Source organism: Myotis myotis, unplaced genomic scaffold, assembly GCF_014108235.1.
Source record: "Myotis myotis isolate mMyoMyo1 unplaced genomic scaffold, mMyoMyo1.p scaffold_m19_p_3, whole genome shotgun sequence".
NCBI lineage: Eukaryota > Metazoa > Chordata > Mammalia > Chiroptera > Vespertilionidae > Myotis > Myotis myotis.
The window spans coordinates 209885995-209903194 of record NW_023416335.1 but is presented as its reverse complement, the minus strand read 5'-3'; the positions used below and the strand labels follow the sequence as shown (position 1 = coordinate 209903194).

Here is a 17200-nt window from a genome sequence, read left to right as displayed (position 1 = left end):
CCGTGGGGTGAGGGGACTGGACTCTGCTTCTTTGTTGGACACATGGAGAGGGGCTCTGGGCCCAGCAGAGTCACCCTACTTGGGAAGAGGCCACCGTCCCAGGAGGCAGAGACAAGCCTCTTTACACCTCGTGCCCAGCAGGAGGGTGGGAGAGGGTGGAGAACCGGCCGCCTTCGGAGCCCTGGTGACTTAGAGGGCAGCTTGGCAGAAAGTGTGAGGGGGCACTGATGCCGACGGGATTGTGCCATGGAGTCTATTTCGAGGAATGCTCCCTAAGGAAGCAGGAAAGGGTGCATCAGCAAATATAGCTACAGAGTTCTCAACAGAACAACAACGGGAAGTTTGACATCGGAAAGTGAACTGAATAAAGGGAGCCAAATGTATGGTAACAGAAGATCTGAACAACAAAATAAAGGCAGACTAAACCCAGTTACAAGGTGGCATGGAAGCGGCGACGTACCTCAGCATCAGTGGTCCCTGGTGAGGGGATGAAGGTGATTTCATTTCATCCCTTTGCTCATTTATTTTCTTTTTCTCAAAATCTGTAACAGTCTTTTAATAGGCCAGGGTCATCAGGGCTGGATCTGAGGAGTGTTGTGTGTGTGTGTGTGTGGGGGGGGGGAAGGCTGTCTCATTGGCCAGGACACAAGCACCCTGAGGGGGTGTTGCAGAGAGCTCACCCCCCTTCCTGTCTTAGCCCACTAATACCTGAAATTAGTCTGTCAGCCCTTCGTCTCAGCAACAGGACCTGATCCTCCTTAAAATGTAAATCCTCCTCCCTCTTCTCCCACCTCCTCCCTTTTTATAAGCTGATCCCAGTCGCTGAGTGAAGAGAAGATGCAAAGGGGAGCGGACCCTATGAGCCCAAAGTCTTCACGTTATAGACACTAGAGACTAGAGTCATTCATTCATTCATTCATTCATTCATTCATTCATTCATTCGGTGTATATGGGGGAGGCCTGCGCTTTGTGGAGACACTGGCAGAACTGAACCCTCTCCACATCCCCATGTGGACAATGGGAGGCACCATATTGACCCCTGCCTCTTGGAGTGGGCGCTAGACGAATCAGCCCCCTACGAAGTGGGGTTTTTTTTTTCTTCTTAATGTTAAGATCAGAAACAGAGGCAGAGAGAAGCAAAGAGCTGCTCTTGGTCGCATTCGCCAGCTCCCCGCCTGTCCACCTGGGTACCCGCCCCAGCACCTGGCCCAGCGCTTGTGAAAGGACCAGAGGGCCTGCAGGGGGCAGGACAGAGGGTCCGCCATGGCCTCGCCCCCCTCTTCGATGGCAGGGGCCGGCTGGGGTGGTCCCCCTTACGCACAGGGGGCCCGGCAAGGCCAAGGCCAGCGCGCCAGGTGCGGGGACACCCCAGGACCCCAAGCCGGCGTCCAGGAGATTCTGGGACCGGGCGCGAGCCCCCAGGTTAACGCTGCGCCGCAGCAGCGCGGAGGGGACCCGAAGGTGCAGAGCGGGGAAGGGACCTGCCTCGGGTCTCACCTCTCGGTCCCGATCTGAACGGACGGAGGGACGAGGACGCGGCGGAGGGGCGGCGGGCGGCAATGACCGCCTCTCCCGCGGCTGCCCGTCCGCTCACCTGGGAGACGCAGGCGCGCGCGCGGCGGGCCCGTGTCCGCAGCCACAGTCCCGATCCCGGGAGCGCCCAGCTGCGGGAATGATTGCGGGAGGGGTCCCGGGGGGCGCCCCGGCCCCGCGGGCCCGCGCCCCTCCCGCCCCTGGCGGCGCCGCGCTCCTCCCCGGATCTGCTCGCTCCCTCCCGCCCTCCTTCCCGCGCTCCCTCCTCCCCCGCCCGCCCAGCCCGCCGAGCCGGAGCCGGAGCCGGAGCCGGAGCCGCAGCCGGAGCCGGAGCCGCAGCCGCAGCCGCAGCCAGAGCGCGGGCAGCGGAGCGGGCGGCGGGAAGGGCTCCGTCAGGCGGCCCGCCGCCCCCGCCAGGCCCGCCCGCTCCCCCGCTTTGGGGCGAGGCTCGGCCCGCGCGCAGGTGACGACCCGCCTCCCGGCCCGGGGACGTCCCGGGGCGCCGACCGGCCGCCTCAGGTCCGAGGTGAGCCCGGGCGGAGGACTCACCGGCCCGAGAGCAGGTGGAGCCCACGCGGGCCTGGGGTTCTCGGAGGCGACAGACGGTCGAGGAGGCAGCCGGCCCCCCGCGATCCCGGCGGCCGCGGCGCGCGCCATGCGAGGGGCGTTGTAGCCGAAGGTGCGGGCCCGATGGAGCGGGCCGGGGTGCGGGGGCCGCGCGGGGGCCACGGCCCGGGGCTCCGGCTGGCGCTCGGGCTGTGGCTGCTGCTGGCGCGGCCGCCGTCGGGCCGCGCGGGGGCCCCCGAGGCTCCGGAGCCCGCGGCCCCGGGCACGGCGGCCCCGGCCCGCGGCGACCGCTGCCGCGGCTACTACGACGTGATGGGCCAGTGGGACCCGCCCTTCAACTGCAGCTCCGGCGCCTACAACTTCTGCTGCGGCACGTGCGGCTACCGCTTCTGCTGCCACGACGGGCCGCGGCGCCTGGACCAGAGCCGCTGCTCCAACTACGACACGCCGGCCTGGGTGCAGACCGGCCGGCCGCCCGCGCGGGCCCGCGACACCGCCGCGCACCGGGACCCGGGCCGCGAGCGCAGCCACACGGCCGTCTACGCGGTGTGCGGCGTCGCCGCGCTGCTGGTGCTGACGGGCATCGGGGTGCGCCTGGGCCTGGAGAGGGCGCACAGCCCGCGCGCGCGGCGCACGGTGACCAGGTGAGCGCGCCCCTCCCGCCGGACGGCCCTGCCTGCCCGGGGGCGCCCCCTCGCCACCCTCCATCCTTCGCGCCCCCCTCGAACCCTGGTCCTCTTCCTCCGGGTCTCCCTCCCCGTCTCGGTCTGTCTCTGTTTCCTCCACCCCGCACTTCACGGAGGGAGACAGCTGATACCGCCCTGTCTCCCCTTGACCTTCCGGCGGAGCTGGGTGCTGGGCCGCCTCCCGCGTGTGGGCGGGGAAGACCGGTCGCCCGACAGGGGGCACCATTTCCGCGCCCAGGGGAGGAGGTCTGGGGTCCGAGCCCCATTAGCGGAGTGGGGGCGTGGCTATGTCCTGTTGGGTGTCTTGGGCCCCGAGGGAATGGAAGGGGAGGACTGTTCTGCACCTCCCTTGGCTCTCCAGCTTCTCCCCTCACTTCTCCCTCCCTCCTTCCACCCCCTTCCCTGCCCTCCCATAACTGTGACTCAGGCCTGACCTTTCCCTGGGGTTTCAGAAGGCCCCCCAACTCACCCCACTCAGTACCCACAGGCGAGGGTCCCCTGGTGCAGAAAGGGGATGGCCGTGTGGGAGGCCTAGACAAGTGCAGGCTGGGTGCTGAGCTCTGTGTCAAGTGGGATGTGCAGGTCCCAGGTTTCTTTCCTCAGGGACTCCGGGATTCTGAGCCTGGAGCCCTCAGCACACCCCACACTCACACACCCGCCCCCAGCCACCCTCTTGTCCTGGTCCTTGGCCCTCCTCACTCCGGTCCTGTCTCCCTTGGGCACGTAGGCTCCTGACACTGCAGGTGACAGGCTGGTATTTAGAAGTGACAGTAGAGAGAGGCCTCTATGCCTGGGTGAGCCAGCTGTGGATGCTTCCCTCTCCGAGGCCTCAGGGGCAGAGGAGAGCGCTTCGGCCGCACTCCACTGGACCTCCTGTCCTCAGACCATTGAGCCCACGACTCCCAGATGGCTGCAGGGCAGAGCTGGGGCTGCCTGGGACCCTGGCCTCCGTGTCTGTGCTGCCTTTGTGATGTGGGGGCTCTCGGCCTGGGTCCCGGATGCTGCAGGGGCAGGGCCTGGGCCTGGGCCTCTGGAGCTTGGAGTCCCTCCTGCTGGGTGAGGGGAGAGATGGAGCATGTCCTTGACCAGAGTGGGCAGCAGGAACGGAGGGCTAAGATGGGATAGATGGGGTGGCCGGGGCAGCCTCCTGACATGTTCACCTTGAACCTCCTCCATCGGGAAGCAGGTCCGGGGAACTTCAGGAAGAGCTGGCCCAGCCCTAATGTGTGCTGTGGCCGGGCAGTCCTTTCCTCTTTGAGCTGCAGGCACCCATGTGCCCCGACTCCCTTTTCTCCTATGGGGAGACCTGGAACCCAACTTGAACTCATGGGTGATGTGTTGTGAATCCCTGTGCTCTGCCCTCGCCCCCCCCAAATCTCACCTGTAATTCTGCCTGTTGAGACTGATGGTTGGTAGGAAAGGTTTCGCAGAGGGCTTAGAGGGGAGCTGGAGTCCGTCCCTAGAGAAAGTTTGTGCAAAGGCCTAAAGGCATGGGGATTGCTCAGGTTTCTGGGAGAGCTGGCTGAGGGGTGTTTGTCAAGAGATGAGAGAACACGGATGGGCAGCCGAGGCGTGGGCGGGGCATGAAGGTCAGCTCAGGTAGGCGTGGGTTTTCAGACCTGCCACGCTGCAGCCAAACTGCCCTGCCCCAGGTGTCCCACCCCAGTGTGCTTCTTCACAAACCAGTCACTTGAGGCCCCAACCCCAGAAGGAGGGTCAGACGGAGCTAGGAGAAAATCATGGGTTCCGGGCGCTGAAGCAGCTGGGCTGAAGGCTAGGTCTGGCTGTCTGCTGGGAAGGCTAAGTTAGATGCTGTCACAGCTGGGGTGGGGCTGGATGTCCTGGTACCCAGGGAGGCCACTGCCCAAGGTCACACAGCCTTTGATGCTGGGCAGCCACAGGGACACCTCCTGACTGCCCTTCCCTTCTGTCTGTCCTCCATGCCAGTGCTGGCAGCTCTGTCCCAGGACCCAGCAGAAGCCCCTGCGGCAGGAGGGGAGTTAGGTAGGCCGGCTTTAGGCTTCCTGGAAGAGGCCTTCTGGCCAGGTTTGAAGAATGGGCGGTTTTATGGGAGGAGATGGAGGAAAGGGTATTGTCAGCAGCAGCAGCCGGGGGAGCCAGGTCCAGGAGACTGATCGGCTCACAGAACTTGTGTTGGGACAGGAGGCTCATTTGGAGGGTTTTGGAGAGTGGACTCCAGGAAGGGGCAGGGAGGGCTTGGAAGACAAAGTGGCCCTGGTTATACATGGCCTCATTTGAGTGCTCTGTGAGGTGGCCGTGTTGGGGCCACAGGTGGTGCCTGGCAGTGGAAACGAGAGGTGTAAGGTCAATCACAGAGAGAAGGGAGGCCCAGAGAGGTTGAAAGAGCTGCCCAGAGCCGCACGGTGAGGCAGTGGTGGTGGGGGCTGGCCTTTGATAGGCAGGGCCTGGCCGATGGGGCAGCTGGAGGCTGGGAGGCCTGTGCTCCCCGCAAGCTTCTCCTCACCCTCTCCCCACAGGACACTGACGGAACTTCTGAAGCAGCCAGGCCCCCGGGAGCCACTGCCCCCGCCTCTGGGCCCACCTCTGGGCAGCTGTGTCCAGGTGCAGATGTGCGATGGCCTCCCCCGAGGCTCCCCCCACAACAGCACAGGTGAGTAGGCTGGTGGGCAGGCATGTGATGACGTACAGCGCAGGCCTCCCTCGTCTGACATGGGCCTGGGAGCCAGGGAAGGGTGTGCCGGAGGAAGAGGCTCAGAGCAAGCTGCTTCCAAATGAAAATGAGCTGCGGCCTCTGTAGGTGTGTGAGTGGGGGCTGGGCAAACTGGTCAGCTCTCCTTGGTGGCGAGAACCCCCTTCCCTACTCCCACCCCCAGGGGTCCTGCAACCTCCAGCCTCAAGGACTCTGTGAGGAAGGTTCCCGATTGATTCAGGGATCCCTGGCTCCGCTGTGGTTCCAGGCTCAGCACCCTGGGGTCTGCCTGGCCAGGGTCTAGGGCAGCGTTTCTCAACCTGTGGGTCACGACGCCTTTGGCGTTCGAACGACCCTTTCACAGGGGTCGCCTAAGACCACCCTGCATATCAGATATTTACATTACGATTCATAACAGTAGCAACATTACAGTTATGAAGTAGCAACGAAAATAATTTTATGGTTGGGTCACAACATGAGGAACTGTATTTAAAGGGTCAGAAGGTTGAGAACCACTGGTCTAGGGCTTCCTGCAGGCCTTTCCCTCCAGGCTGAAGCTTCCCTCTTGGCCTCTGATTGTAGAGTCGGGCTTGACTGCACCCCTTGTCCCCCCTACCCCCACTGTGGGTTCTAATCCTCCCACCCCCTCCATCGCCATCAGGCACCAGGAGCGGGTCTGGGGGCCTCTGCCTGGCTCAAGCTAACATGCTGGCGAGTGGCCCATTAGATCGGCACCCACTCAGGACTGGCTGCTATGCATGTTACTATAAGCCAGACCCTGTTACCGGCGCTGGAGATTCTGCCACGAAGACAGGTTCCGCTTTGTCTCACCCAAATGGCCATCCAACTGAACTGCTGCTGGGAGAGGCTGTGGGAGAGGGTAGTGTGTCCCCGGTCAGCGGGCTGAGTCTCATCTGCCCCCTTCCCGCTCTAGACAAGAAACGCCACACCCACGTGCCCCTGGGGTCGGCGACCCCGGGGCCCCCGCGCGGCCCGCGGCTGCAGGGCAGCGGCAGCCTGACGCTGCAGCCGGACTACGCCAAGTACGCCACCCTCAAGGCAGCCACGTTCAAGGCCTCAGGTGAGTGGCCGAGGTTGTGCGAGGAGCGCCGGGCCCACCGGGTTGCAAAGATCCCAGCTTTGCGGGTCAGCAGCTTCCGCATGGCGCTGGGCCTCGGGCGCACCCCACGTCCTGATCCGCAGGCCGGCGGCGACCCCTGCGGCATCCCGACCCCAGGCATCCCGACCCCAGGCGTGGGAAGCCCCGCATCAGACCGCCCCTCCCGGCCCCGCCCCCGCGGCAGGCCCCGCCCCCAACCCCCGCTCTGTCCCTACAGAGGCCGCCCCGCAGGACTTCTACCCGCACTTCCCGGCGCCCGGCCCCGCCCCGCTGACCCTTCCGGCGCGGCCCCCGCGGCCCCCAGAGGACCTGTCCGCGCTGCTCGACGCCTGCCCCTGGGCCCCGCCCGGCTACGCGCCCCACGCCGGCCCCGCCCCGACGGGCCACGGCAAGGCCTGGACCACCGGCCGCCCGGCTCGGCCATCTCCTCGCGGCCACCTGGTGGCTCAGGCCGCCCCTGCCCCCCGGCGGTCCGGCCACCCCCGGCGCGTGGAGAAGCTGCCCAAGGCCTTCCGCCCGCAGCCCCCTGGCCTGTACAGTTGCGCGGTTCGTGGACACCTGAGCACCAACAGCAAAGCAGAGGTCACCGTATGAAGACGGGGCTGCTGGTTCTTCGAAGCATTCCCTCTACCAAGGATCCGCCATCAGCCTGGTCGGGGGCTAGGGGCGCCCTCCACCTAAGTCCAGCCCTTCCGCCTGCCCAGGCTGGACTGGGGGCCTTGGAGCCTGTGGGGCTAAGAAAGGGCCTGTCCTGGGCGTCCTAGGGCCCCGGTTCGCATGTAAATAAACCCTTTTCTGTGGTTCCCATCCCTGAGAATAAAGGAGCCCCAGCTTGGCTCTGAGAGGGGCTGATGGCAGGTACTGGTCACTGACTGGACAGACGGCAGTGCGGGCAGAGGGCACAGCATATGCAAGAGCGGAGGACTGTTCCCCAGAGCTATGGGGGAGAGGGGGTTCTAGGAGCCGGGAGAAGTGGCTGGAGGAGGTGGTAAGGGCTGAATGCCAACACCAGTGGGCCCAGGGGAGAGGCAATTAGCCATCTTGAGGCTCCTGCACAGGTGAGGGCTGGAGGGTCCATGCCCCTGACTGAAGGTGAGCACCCCCTCCAGCGACCACCCACTCTACAGCTTGAGTTGGCCGAGCCAGGCTGATCTTCATTGACATCGTCTGGCGCTGGGCCGGCCCCTGGCCTGCAGGCCACTTGGTCAGCTTGGCCCAGAGCCACCCCCCTAATGGGTGTGGGCAGTGGGCCCGGTGGACAGCTGGTGCTCAGGGTGTCAGAGCCTCCGCCCAGTAGCTGCTCTGGAGGGAAAGGGGATGGTGATGCTGGACCCTGAGCCCTGGCAGGGCCCCCGCAGGGGTGCTCACACCACACATGCTTGGCACTGCCAGCTCTCCCCTTTCCTGCCAGGCAGGCTCCAGGCACCTGGCTGTGGCCCAGGGCAGTGCCAGCAGCCTGCGCACATCGGCTTTCTGTGACAGGTACTATTGGGGAGGCTGAGGGTTGGGCTGTGGGCCTTGTGTGAACTCAACAAAGCCACCCAGTTGGGCCTTTGCCCTCTGTGTACCCTAGGCATGGGATACTGTTTTAATAAAAATGGCCCCCGTTTGTTGCCGTTTCTTTCATTCAGATCTCACAGAAGCTCATGGGTGTATGGCTTTACAATAAGGAAAACTGAGGTTCTGAGACCTAAGTAGCTTGCCAAGGTCCCCCAGCTGACTTGTTTCTGGCTCCTCCATATTCTCTGCCACTGTGGCCCGATGGTGGCATGGCAGGCGGTGGGCGGTCGGAGGAGGGGAGGCTATGAGCATGTGTTGGTGGAGAGGGGCCCTAGGGTGCAGGCAGCCTCAGACCCCCTCCCACTGGCTGGGCTGCCCTGAGGCGCCAAACCCAGCAGCTCTTCCCCTGCAGGCTGGTCCACCTCAGTCTAAAGGCTGTTGAGGAAACCAAGGCCCAGAAGCCCCAAGAGCAGAGCCTGGAGCCCATGTCCTGCCTGCTGTGAGGGCTCCGAGGGCTGTGAGGGCCCCGACAGCTTCACACCCTCAGCCCAGAGTGGGGGTGGGGTGCTCCAGGGCCTCTCCTGAGCTGTGTGGAGCCAGGGGAGGTGGGGTGGGTACTGAGTCATGTAGCCAGCCCAGAACCACAGAAAAGGACCAGGTTCTTGGGCGCATCGGCCACCCACGATCACCCACCTGGGACAGGCCCTGGCTGTGCTGGGGGAGATGGCCTCTAACTCTGCTCCTTCGAGGTCCCAAGGACCCTGGACCTCCATCCCAGGGGCCAGGGTGTGGCCATGGGCACGACCACCAGTGGGAATGCTGCTTTGAGAACTGTGGGCAGGGACCAGCTGCAGCTGGGCCCCTCCTCCCCTTGGGACAGTGTGGCCTGCTGTGACTGCTTCAGAGAAGACAGTGGCTGAGGGGCCTGGGCCCATTTCTCAGCCAGGCTGGGTGACCATGAGCTTCAGGCCCAGGCTCATTACCGCACAGCACTCCACCTCCAATGGGCTCAGCTCTCCTGCCCCCACCACTCCCTGTGGTCTGGCCCCTCACCAGCCTCACAAGGTGCCTACCGTAAACTGACACTTTCAAACCAGCTAACAAACCTATGGGGACTGTAGCCAAAGGCAGGGATGTCATCCCATTCTGCATGCATGCAAGTGGAGGCTGAGGCCACCCAAGGTGACCCAGCCGGGATTAGAGGAGCTGGACTTGGATGTGACTTGTGGGCCCGTGAGTCTCCTCAGTCTCACTGCCCCTAGGGAGGATGGGAAACTGAGGGGCAGCCACCCAGTAAGGGAGAGATTTATGTGAGAGGGGTGAACACAGGGCCTAGCACCCCAAATCCCCAAGAACTGCTGTCAGCCAACCAGCCAGCTCTGTCCTGGACGCAATGAGCAGGCCTGTCCCAGCCGTGGAGTGTGTGCCAGGCGGCCAGTGTGGAAGGAGGGCCAGGTGCAAGGGTGGGGGAAGGAAGCGCTCAGCACAAAGGGAGGGGCATCCTCAGTCCCTGGCCCACTGGAGGCCAAGCCATGCAGCCAGCTGGCTAGTCACCACAGTGGTCACACTACAGACCCTCACACACCTCATGCTGGGTGGTACCAATCGGTGTTTATTGAATAACCTGCATCCAGGACATGGTGAACGATTCCACATCAAGGCTGCCATTGGCGTATCCCCCTTTCAGTGAAAAACCACTCCCTCCCACCCCTAAACAATGAGAAAAGGCACAGTATATACACGTGACACAAGGGCCATACATTACAGTGGGAGGGGAGGGGGGCAAGAGAAAGGAAGTGGGCACAGTCCAGGCTGACCCGCACTTATGTCAGGGTGGCCCCGCTGTGTGCATGCCCCAACCTGTGCCAGGCCCCTGCCCCCTCTCCGGCCCAACCAACCTGAGGGGATGGGAAGCACAGGGAGGGAGGCAGGACAGCTCCTCTCCGCGCCCCAGCAGGCTCTGGGGTGCCCAGCAGTCCTCAGGCCCCGGAGAAACCACCTCAGAGGAGGCACCAAGCCAGGGAACCCAGAAAAGTGGCACCACTTTTCCTCCCAGGACCCCCATCAAGGCAGGGGCCTCATTCCTGGTGCCCATCCCAGAAAGGGGCTTGTCACTGAGGGCTGGTCCCTACCACCCTGGCTTATTTTCAGGTGAGGAATGAGGGATAAAAACAGACCATGGAAGTAGGAGTTGGATGGGAGGGAGCTGAGAACCCACGCTGAAGACCCTTCCCCAGTCCCAGTGGTGGCTTCATCTCTCCCAGTCCCTGGGCCTACCCTGAGCTTGGGCCGAAATCCCAGGGGGTTGGGGGAATGGGAAGGAACAGAACAATTAAATAAGATACCATTTATTTTTAAAAAAATTAAAAAATAATGCCGACATTATTTCATCCATCCCCAGGCTTGCCCCCTGCCTCCCTACCGCCTCCCCAGGGTTGGGCTCCCCTCCTCCCTGGCTGTCCTGTGTAATAAAGAGAAAACAATGAACTGGCTTTGTCAGGCACAGGGGAGGGAATGCAGACCCAGGGAGAGAAATAAAGATGCCACAGCAACTTAGTCCTGAATCACGGCAAACCCAAGCACACTGATATAAAAACATTCGTATAAAAAAGGGGAGAGTGCGTGCTGGGCACCGTGCCAAGGGTGAAGTGCTCTGGTGCCCAGACACCGTGTCCCCCAGAGGGAAAGCCTGATAAAAACAGGAAGCAGGGAGGGGGAGACGGAGAAACAATCCTGGGACTGGGAGGGCTCCGACCGGCTGAGCGCCTGGAGCGCATCCTGAGCGCATCCTGCTGCTTTCAGGTCAGGGCCCCCCACTTCCTGCCGTCCTTCCTCTCAGGGCCACTGGGCCCTGGACCATCCGCGTCTCCCACATCAGCTCCCCGGGGCTTTGCTCAGGGGTCCACTGGCCTGAGGTGGCCCCACAGCCTTGGCAGGTGACACCTCAGAAGACAAGGCTCATCCCCCGGCCCCCAAAGGGAGGAGGGAGAGAGAGACTGAGATCGAGGAGGGAGAGGGAGAGAGAGAGAGGGAGAGAGAGAGAGGGAGAGAGAGAGGAAGGAGAGATTGAGAGAGGAGGAAGAGGGAGAGGGAGAGAGGAGGGAGAGAGGGAGAGGGAGAGAGGGAGAGAGAGAGGAAGGAGAGATTGAGAGAGGAGGGAGAAGGAGAGGGAGAGAGGAGGGAGAGAGGGAGAGGGAGAGAGGGAGAGAGAGAGGAAGGAGAGATTGAGAGAAGAGGGAGAGAGAGAGAGGAGGGAGAGAGGGAGAGGGAGAGAGGGAGAGAGAGAGGAAGGAGAGATTGAGAGATAGAGGAGAGAGAGAAAGAGGAGGGACAGACTGAGAGATAGAGAGAGGAGGGAGAGACAGAGATAGAGAGAGGAGAGAGAGGGAGGCTGAGAGACAGAGAGGCAGTGGGCCGAGGTGGGCAGGGCCCAGTGGTCAGGAGGCGGCGATGGCGGTGCCACCCCCCAGCTTGACGATCATCTGCTGGCAGTCGTTGGAGGAGCGCCGGTCACCCACCTTCTCCAGGGTGCGGGCGGCCTCAGCCAGCAGCACTGCCCGCTGGCCCGGGGAGGAGAGGAAGGAGAGGGGAAGGTGGCGGCAGGCCAGCAGGATGGCAGTGGCCCGCTCTCGCTGGCCGGGCCAGGCGTCCACCTCTCCTGTGAAAACGAGGGACAGATGTTGGAGCTGCTCGCTGAGAGCCCACTAAGATGCAGGTGCTACTCCAGGGCCTGATGCGGACTCATTTCCTCATCCTCACACGGCCTAGGGAGGCGGGTCCCTAGTTGACAGGCGAGATGAGATGAACTTGGCCGGCATCACTCGGCTATTATCATTGGTGCTGAGAAGGAGCCGTGAGTCTGGCTCCAGGGCCTATGCTGCCACTCCGGCTCCTGCATTGGGACATTCCCCCAGCCCCCCTCCCCACTCCTGAGGCTACCCCACCAAGTCAGGCTTTGGGCTCCTCTCCTCCACACACCACCCCTGAGGACACTGCTGAGGTCAGTGCTGGGCGGGCGCCTCCCTGCTCAGGCAGGGCCCACACCAGGCCTCCCGGCTGGGGCTGGGGCGCTGGGCTCACCGTGCTTCGTGCCCTGCGCAGTGCGCCGCCGCAGGCTGTGCTCCAGCAGCTGGTGAGTGCGGGTGGGGCTGGCTCCGGCCATCAGACGCACGGTGGCCTCATGCAGGAACACCTAGGGAGGCAGGGACAGTGAAGCCTCAGTCCTCTCTAGTCTGTGCCCCAGTAGGTACAGGTGCCATTCCCTGCAGCGTCTCATCTGCCACCTGATGACACCCCGTCTCTCCACACTACCTTGCCCTGCTCACCCCTGGAGAGCAACCTCGTTGTCCTCACTCTGACCCAATACAAGCCAGAGACCTGGAGGAGTGGCAGGAACAAGGGGCACAGCACAGGCCAGCAGGTGAGGGCAAGAGCGAGAGGAGTGAGAGAGGCAAAGGCTACCAGTGACCAAGACAGCCCCATCTCGCCTCTGGGCTTGGAAGACAAGTAACTGGTGAAGCCTGAAATCCGTGGAGGCTGCCTCCAGCTTGAAAATAGGACAGGTGAACACAGAACCTAGACACAGAACCTACACAGAACCTAGAGACAGAAGAACTTTGCTGGAGAGAACATGGCAAAAGATCCTGGACAGAAACTGGAGACAGAACCTAGAGACAGAACCTAGCGAGAGAACATGGCTGAAGAACCTAGAGACAGAACCTGGCTACAGAACCTGGATAGAACATGGCAAGAGAACCTGACTAGAACCTGGTGACTGGACCTGGCTGGAGAACCTGGACAGAACCTGGCTGGAGAACCTAGCGAGGGAACATAGCTACAGAACCTGGCTACAGAATCTGGCGACCGAACCTGGCTGGAGAACCTACAGAACCTGGCAATAGAACCAGGCAAGAGAACCCAACCATGCTGATCAACTGAATGCTGCCTCTGTGTCATTCCTTCTTCGCCGACTCTGTCCACACCTTTGGGGACCCCTGGACCTGCTGGGGTTGGACCCCAGCAGAAAATATCCCTATCATGCTCACAGGGATGCTGAGGCCACACAGAACTAGGCAGACAGAGGACCACAATGATGAGCCTGGCACAGACTGTCTCACATTTGACAGAGCAGAGAAGGAGAAGTACAACACAGACACAAGTGGGAAGAAGTCAGCTGTAAATTCAATGAGTTCTTCAATGCTGGCAGTGTGCCAGCTCAGCAAACAGGAAAACAGAGGACAGAGGTTTGCACCCATGGGTAGGTTTTTCTCTGGGTCTCCAGTGGGAGCTCATGAGAAATACGGGGGACAGGACAGGGATCAGAGAGAAGGTTCCTCAGTGCAGGCATTCAGGAGACAGCCAGCTGCCACTGGGGACCCAGAAAACACAGCTTACTTCCCTTCTTGCACACAGAGCAGAACCCTTCCACCAGTGAGGGGTGGCACATCATATACTCTTGCCCCAGGGCCTGGCACAAGTACACTACTCTTGAGGAAGGACAGAAACAAGGCCCATGTCTTTGGAAATCCTCTGGGTTCAAGAACTACACCAGTAACACCAGAGTTCTGTTCTATTTGCTACCATAGGCATAGGGATCTGCTATCATGAGGACAAGAAAACAGAACAATTACAAACATTTACTCAACTAATGACAAAAAAAAAAAAAAAAAAAGAAAATAGGACAGGTGAGACAGGGACAGGAGGGGACAGGTGAGACAGGGACAGGAGGGGCTTAGGGGTACAGCTGGGCTGGCACCAGGAGGTCCAGGGTCCTGTTTCGCATCCAGAAGGTTCCCAGGTGGAAGTCTGCAACTCTTCTATAAATGAGTCATGAGCTGGGGGTGCAGGACAGGCCTAGGTCTCTAATTTCTTAAACTCTTTTGTGCCTCACTATTCAGTGTGTGTGGGGGGGGGTCCCGAGTGCTGCCCAGAGGCAGTGGGGAGCCACGGAAGGGTCCCAGTGTGGCTGGGGCAGGATGGCAATGGTGCTGTAAGGGGGGGCCTCAGGCCAGCCGTGCCCTGAGCAGGCCAGAGGGCGGCCGAACCTTGGGACACACTTACTGTTTCCAGAAGGTAGCTCTCTGATGATTGTGTTTGCCTGCTGTGTCCTGGCTCGCTGCACGGTGGCCAGCACCCTTGGGCGAGGGTGGCCACACTCAGAGCCCTTCCCCTGACTAATACTCTGGCCTCCTCACCTGAACTTTTTGAAAATAATCCAGACAAAACTACGTAGATGGCATTACTCTAATCAGCAGTACAAGTAAAACATTCAAGGGAATGATGTGAGTCCAGGAAGCCCAGGCCGACAACTGGGACAGGTCAGACTCTGGGGCCACCGGGAGCGGACGCTACGCGGAGCTTTAGGCAGCAGAACCCAAGCGCCCAGTGGCTCAGAAGGAGTAACTGCAGTTCTGAGGAGGCTGTCACTGTGCCAGCTGGAAGACCACAAAGAGCCCCTCGTGTCCTTCCCACTCCAGATGGGGCCGGGAGCCCTGCCCCCCAAGCCTGTCTGTGGCCTGTGTGGCCTACTCACCACACTCCAGGGCCAGGCACACAGCAGGTGCTCTGGCACCCAAACCAGTGCTTGACAGGCAGCTGGGTGACCCCTAAGGACCAACTCCTTGACCCCATGCTGGTGCTGTGCTGGGCCCTGGGGGCCCCAATCTGCCCTCCTCCACCAGGTAGCTGGGTCTCACCTTGCGGTAGGCTGGGCAGAAACTGTGTGCCAGCCTGCGCAGGCTGCCCAGGTCCCGCTGGAAGCCAGCCAGCTCAGCACCAGACGCGTGGTAGGTCTCGCCCAGGGCCTGGCTGGCTCCTGCCTGCTTCTGCCAGAGTGCTGTCCGCAGCGACAGGAGCAGGTCAGAAATCAGCAGCTGGACCACCTGCAGGGTGGGCCACAGGGGAGGAGATGGGTGATGGGTCTATTGCTGGAGTAGAGGTCCCAGCACTTACCAGGTCCTTCCCAGCCCAACCCCCAGCAGCTCCAGGAGAAGGCCACCCTCAAACAAAACCTGGCGGCTCTAAGAGGTCAGCTCAGGGAGCACCTGTGAGAGATGTGAGGCTGGATGGGGTCTCCTTCTTTGGGGCCCATTCTCCCACCCAGAGCTGCCACCCAGAAACATAGCCCCAAGGGTGTTGGCAGCCTCTCTCCTTCCCTAAACTCAGCAGAGACTGGTTCTCTCCTGAAGACCAGCAGATGAAAGACACAAATGAGGTGTGGCCCCCCATAGGCCTTTGGTCTGGGGCCCATTCTGCACAATGCCTGTCCCGTAGGGCTGGCATCTGTCCTGGGTTCACCCAATGTCCTGGACCACTGGCAACCCCTAGCCAGAAGTGTCAGCCTGCTTGCCGCGGACCAAACTCCTACGAGGGGCTCAGAGTCTGACCCTCCAGGACATACCTCGTCCTTCCCTCTCTGGAGCGAAACCACGCTCCTCCCACAACGTTGCACGTCCAGCTGTGTGCACGCCTCCCTCCCCGCTCCCGCCATGGCCCTGCGGGGATGGCCCTGTCTTCGAACAAGGCCAGGTGGGAAGTCTCTCGAGGGCTGGACAGGCCTCTGTGATGCACTGTGGAAACATTGCATGGGTACCACCAGAACATGCAATGCAACTACAATGCACCACAGCTGCCCGCGAGGAGGATGCGGCCGGTGCGCTCAGTGTGCTGTGTGCGAGTGAGGGGTGGGGGCCACTCCAAAGCTGGCCTGCAGGGACGTGGGGTTGTGCAAGCTGCCTAGAGCAAATGCAGAGTCCCGGCCAGAAGGAAAGGTACAGGTGGAGCATGCCTGCCCCCAGGACTAAGCAGGGAGCCCACCTGGGCCAACAAGCTGTTTTGGGGCAGGACGCTGCTTGCCTAGCCGCTGGCTCTCGACCAGCCGCACCACAGTGGGGCACCTCCAGAGGAGCCAGTAAGCCCCCACTCACGTGATTGAGGGTGGGGTCGCAGGTGGCCCCACTGACATTGAGGCTGCTCCACAGGTGACCGCTGGCCCTCTCACAGTGGCAGAGGGCACTCTGCTGCACGTCTGCCTTCCCAGGGAGCGAGGCGTGCATGGCTCTGCAGGTGTGGAGGACGGCCTTCACCAGGGGGCTCCTGGGCGGTGAGAGGAAGGAGGGAGCGTGAGGGGGAGCCTGAACAGGTGACCACCACACCCCAAACTGCCATGACATGTAGGTCTGTTGACTCAAATGCTGCCACAGAGATTCCAGGGCCCCAGCTCTAGATCTGGAGCGGCAGCTGAGCGAGGGTGGCTGCCCACCTACAGCACCTCCTTCCAGCACTCCCCTTGTAGCGAGGGAGCCGGACAATAAACGCGGGAAATAAACGCGGGAAGCACAATGGAGGGTACTGCAGGGGCCATGAAGAAAGGCCGCGCAGAGGGAGCAGAGGGCATGGATGAAGAGCGGTCAAGGACGGCCTCTCTGGAAAGGTGATATCTGAGCAGAGACCTGAGTGAACTGGGGGAGCAAGATGAGTGGCTTTCTAGGGAGAAGGTTCCAGATAGAGAAGCAGCCTCATCCTCCCTCTCACTAGCTCTCCATCTGTCATTTGGTCCCCAGACTGCCTGACCCTTCACCCTGATGGCAACCCAGACCTACTCCCTCCCGCTAACCCAGACAAGCGAGCCTGGAGAAGTGGTCACGGGGGCTTACTCACTCGGTCACTTCCAGGGCCTTGGGGACACGCTCTACTTCGGTAAAATGAGCACGTACAGCCGTGTCATCTCCCTGGAGCCAGCTGATGGCCATAGTGATGGCAGAAGTCCACCAACGACAGACGACGTCTGGACCTGAGAGAGGATGGTACCAAACGTCCCTCCATTACCCACAGAGACCTGTGACTCTCAGCTGCTGGAGGCACCTCGTCCCCACGTGGCATGTGCCACTCTTTCTTTCTTTTTTTAAGCACAGACTGCTTTTATCCATATATTAAATACCAATCCGGGCAACAGCAAAGTAAGTAGCCTACAGACTCAAAAAATATTTTTTATACAACCAAGACATTATTAATACACGAATGAAACAAATGAAAAGCTAGTCATCATATCCTTAGAATAGCTAGACCTTGACTTTAAAAACTTTTCATTGTTTCCTGTTTTCTCTGTTCATGACTTTGTCGTAA

General features: G+C 61.4%; 2 protein-coding genes across 3 annotated transcripts in view; one reads left to right on the top strand and one right to left on the bottom strand.

Moving 5' to 3' along the window:
• Nucleotides 1-1838: 1838 nt before the first annotated feature.
• On the top strand, nucleotides 1839-8187 carry SHISA8 (shisa family member 8). The gene is made up of 4 exons (XM_036301910.1): nucleotides 1839-2744; nucleotides 5285-5418; nucleotides 6392-6538; nucleotides 6795-8187. The coding sequence occupies exons 1-4, from the start codon at nucleotides 2224-2226 to the stop codon at nucleotides 7169-7171; spliced, it is 1179 nt and encodes a 392-aa protein (XP_036157803.1). The 5' UTR covers nucleotides 1839-2223; the 3' UTR covers nucleotides 7172-8187.
• A 3170-nt stretch (nucleotides 8188-11357) lies between these two features.
• Nucleotides 11358-17200, bottom strand: part of SREBF2 (sterol regulatory element binding transcription factor 2) — a 49015-nt gene continuing 43172 nt past the window's right edge. For both annotated transcript variants that reach the window (XM_036297805.1, XM_036297806.1), the window contains 5 exons: nucleotides 16736-16868; nucleotides 16003-16171; nucleotides 14773-14958; nucleotides 12158-12269; nucleotides 11358-11735 (listed from right to left, as the gene is read on the bottom strand). In XM_036297805.1, coding sequence (XP_036153698.1) covers nucleotides 11515-11735; nucleotides 12158-12269; nucleotides 14773-14958; nucleotides 16003-16171; nucleotides 16736-16868 — 821 coding nt within the window. In that variant the 3' untranslated portion in view covers nucleotides 11358-11514. The remainder of the gene's footprint in view (nucleotides 11736-12157; nucleotides 12270-14772; nucleotides 14959-16002; nucleotides 16172-16735; nucleotides 16869-17200) is intronic.

Excerpts from the sequence above, each read along its gene's own strand:
- SHISA8 (XM_036301910.1), top strand. The coding sequence starts at position 2,224 with ATGGAGCGGGCCGGGGTGCGGGGGCCGCGCGGGGGCCACGGCCCGGGG. Across the intron at positions 5,419-6,391 it reads CTCCCCCCACAACAGCACAG|ACAAGAAACGCCACACCCAC; the intron begins GTGAGTAGGCTG and ends TTCCCGCTCTAG. Across the intron at positions 6,539-6,794 it reads AGCCACGTTCAAGGCCTCAG|AGGCCGCCCCGCAGGACTTC; the intron begins GTGAGTGGCCGA and ends CTGTCCCTACAG.